This window comes from Morus notabilis, unplaced genomic scaffold (genome assembly GCF_000414095.1).
Source record: "Morus notabilis unplaced genomic scaffold, ASM41409v2 Scaffold437, whole genome shotgun sequence".
Classification (NCBI taxonomy): domain Eukaryota; kingdom Viridiplantae; phylum Streptophyta; class Magnoliopsida; order Rosales; family Moraceae; genus Morus; species Morus notabilis.
The window spans coordinates 534,207-536,931 of record NW_010363915.1 but is presented as its reverse complement, the minus strand read 5'-3'; the positions used below and the strand labels follow the sequence as shown (position 1 = coordinate 536,931).

At 35.9% G+C, this 2,725-nt stretch overlaps 1 protein-coding gene across 1 annotated transcript; it reads right to left on the bottom strand.

The window, feature by feature from the left end:
* Positions 1 to 997: 997 nt before the first annotated feature.
* Positions 998 to 2,086, bottom strand: LOC21405875 (GEM-like protein 4). Its single transcript, XM_024170235.1, has 4 exons — positions 1,903 to 2,086; positions 1,690 to 1,776; positions 1,337 to 1,611; positions 998 to 1,231 (listed from the first exon to the last, which is right to left on the bottom strand). The coding sequence occupies exons 1-4, from the start codon at positions 2,039 to 2,041 to the stop codon at positions 1,058 to 1,060; spliced, it is 675 nt and encodes a 224-aa protein (XP_024026003.1). The 5' UTR covers positions 2,042 to 2,086; the 3' UTR covers positions 998 to 1,057.
* Positions 2,087 to 2,725: the final 639 nt, after the last annotated feature.

Sequence of the window (2,725 nt, the reverse complement as noted above, 5' to 3'; positions counted from 1 at the left end):
AGTCCTAACAGTTTTGGTATCAGAGCACCGATCCATGGCTAACCAAACAGATCGTTTCACGTTGATGGAGAGGAGATTGAATGGGTTCCAGGACTCGCTGCAATCCTTCGGGGACATGGTGAGCCCAGTTCCTCGCCTCTAAGGGGACGTTGGGCACACGCCTCAGTGAAGTTCAAGGTGAGATGGCTTCCATGGGAACCAAGATCGACGGGCTCCAGGGCTCAATCGCGATACCCAAAAAAATCACACCATTACACCTCACTTTCACGACACTACAATCAGCCCATTAAATCAATCAATCTAATATTCTTTCTTCAAATAATTCTCCCATTAAATATGCAGTTATCTCTATGAGATTGCACCAAATCTCCCAAATCTTCTCTTACATTTCCTTGCCCAAATTTGCTTTCCATGATGCAAAACACTCCAAATCTAAAACAATTAGCCAGACAAAATCTCTTTATGATCACCAAGCGCTAATTCCCGATTGTATCTGTTTTTGAATTTTAACAACCCATTGACAAAACACTGCCAATTAATTTATATAGGGGCAAAAGCAAAAACCTAAAATAAAATAATAGTCAAGGCCCTTAGCAAACTTCAAATATTTCTTATCCCAAGCTAGCAGCAAAAAATGAGCTTCTTTCGGGTTTGCTTGTTATTGTGCCACTTCCGGCTCAATTAGGAACTAAGTACAATTTACCTGAATCCTTTATTCATTAAAATTCCTTGGAAATTGGACTAGATTAGGCAAATTATCTACTCAAAAAACACTCTGGAGATCGGAGAGCATTTCTAGAATATTATTGCGTAACTTTCAAATTATTTTACAATTGAAGTTGAGCTTTAAGTTTGATTAGGCAAACACAATTTGGGGGCCACTAAAAATGAGCAATCCTTAATGGAAGAAATTAAGAATCACGATATATTTTTTCTCATTAACAAAAATTTGTACAGAAAAGACAAATGTATCGAGCTGATACTAGTTTCACATTATAAAGATTATATGCGTTAAAGCTGAGCTGCATGAAATAGGCAATTCTGCTTTCAACTTCCTCTACGCTTGAGAAACTGCTTGTAGGACATACTTGAAAGATTTCTTGTAACTCAAGAAACCCATGAACCAGAAATCGAAGTTATCAACTGTTACTATTTCTATGTACTTCTGCGATGGTTTTTTTACATTCAAACTTTGGTTTACTCTCTTTATCTTGCTTACTGGGATCACAACCTGCAAAACCCATGAAGAACACTCAATTTGTTAGTACTATACATAGGAAGAAATAGATCAGAGATAGATTGATTGTATTAAAATTAGACTAGTTGTGAATGCTACCTTATAACGGGATCTGATTATTTCTCCATTATGCGAGGAAAACTTGATCGACTTTCGGCTGCAAAACGCAATCTTTTCCGAGGAGATGAAGAGAAGGCCAGCTAGAGGACCAGCTGTAGTCGACAAATAGCATTGAGAAGCCTTTAGTAGTTTCTCTCCTTCTGTGACCCGAAATAATTGCTTAAATATTTTCTCGAATCCACCAACTTGAAGAAACCGAGCTCCGAAGCTTAGCTTCCGTTTCACAGTTTCAGCGATCTTAGCCCCTAGTCCGACTGCAATTGCAACAATATAAGTAAAGTTCAAGAAACAATTGTCAGAATGAAAATTTTAAAATTTGAGTAAAAATTCACCATGCAATAGACCATTTTCACCATGCGCTATACTGTCAGCTTTGTTCCCAAGTTTGTTCATTCTGTTTAGCGCTAAATCTACTCTTCCTGTAATACCATGCAATAGACCATTTTCATTAGTGAGAAACAATATTTGTTAATCATGTATGTATACAGATATAATCTATATATATATATATATAGAGAGAGAGAGAGAGAGAGAGAGAGAGTTACTTCTTTTCAAAGCAGAAGATCCATCTTCAGCAAACTGATTATTGTTGTATTGTGTAGCTGTATTAGTTAGAAGTGCCATTGGAGACCTCTTGTCTAATGGATAAGAAATCGAGTTGATTGCGATTCCAGTGATGTCCATTTTCGACGGGCCGCGAAATAAAATGATTATAGCACACGAAAGCTATTGATCAGTTGATTGCTATTGAGGTATTCGTCAAGAGATGTCCATTTAAAGTGGCATAAAAGCAATAGGTGAATCTTTAACTTTTTGGTGCCTGAGTCATCAGTGGCTCAGCAATGAGTATGAAGGCAAGACATATGACTCCTTAAAGATAATCTTTTTTGAAAGAAAAAAGACGGTCAGAAGATGGCATGTTTGCTAATTTGCTTTATGAGAAGACAATGTGGCATGTTTGCTAATTTACTGAATTAGGTCAGTTTCTTGTTGCATAAGAATCCCTTGGTCGTGAAATTTAAAGATGGAATAGAATATACTACGGCCCTCCATTTAGAATCATAGGGAAAAGTATCTATATATTTTTAACGTCTAAAGAACTTTATGAATTATATTGATCAATTGAAGTTGTCACATAGTTCATGATATATATTGTATTGTGTTTTAAAGGGTGCACAACAGGACAAAATGGTGTTAGTTATTCTTATTTTTGAATTTGGATCAGAAGCAAGATTTCCTGAGGGGTCAGTTTGTTAGAAATTCCTTTGAAGACAAGAGGTATTAGTAAGAAGGCTCATTTCCATGTAGTTTTATTTATGCTATGTATTTAAAAAAAAAAAAAAAAAAAAAAAAAAAAAAAAAAAAAGG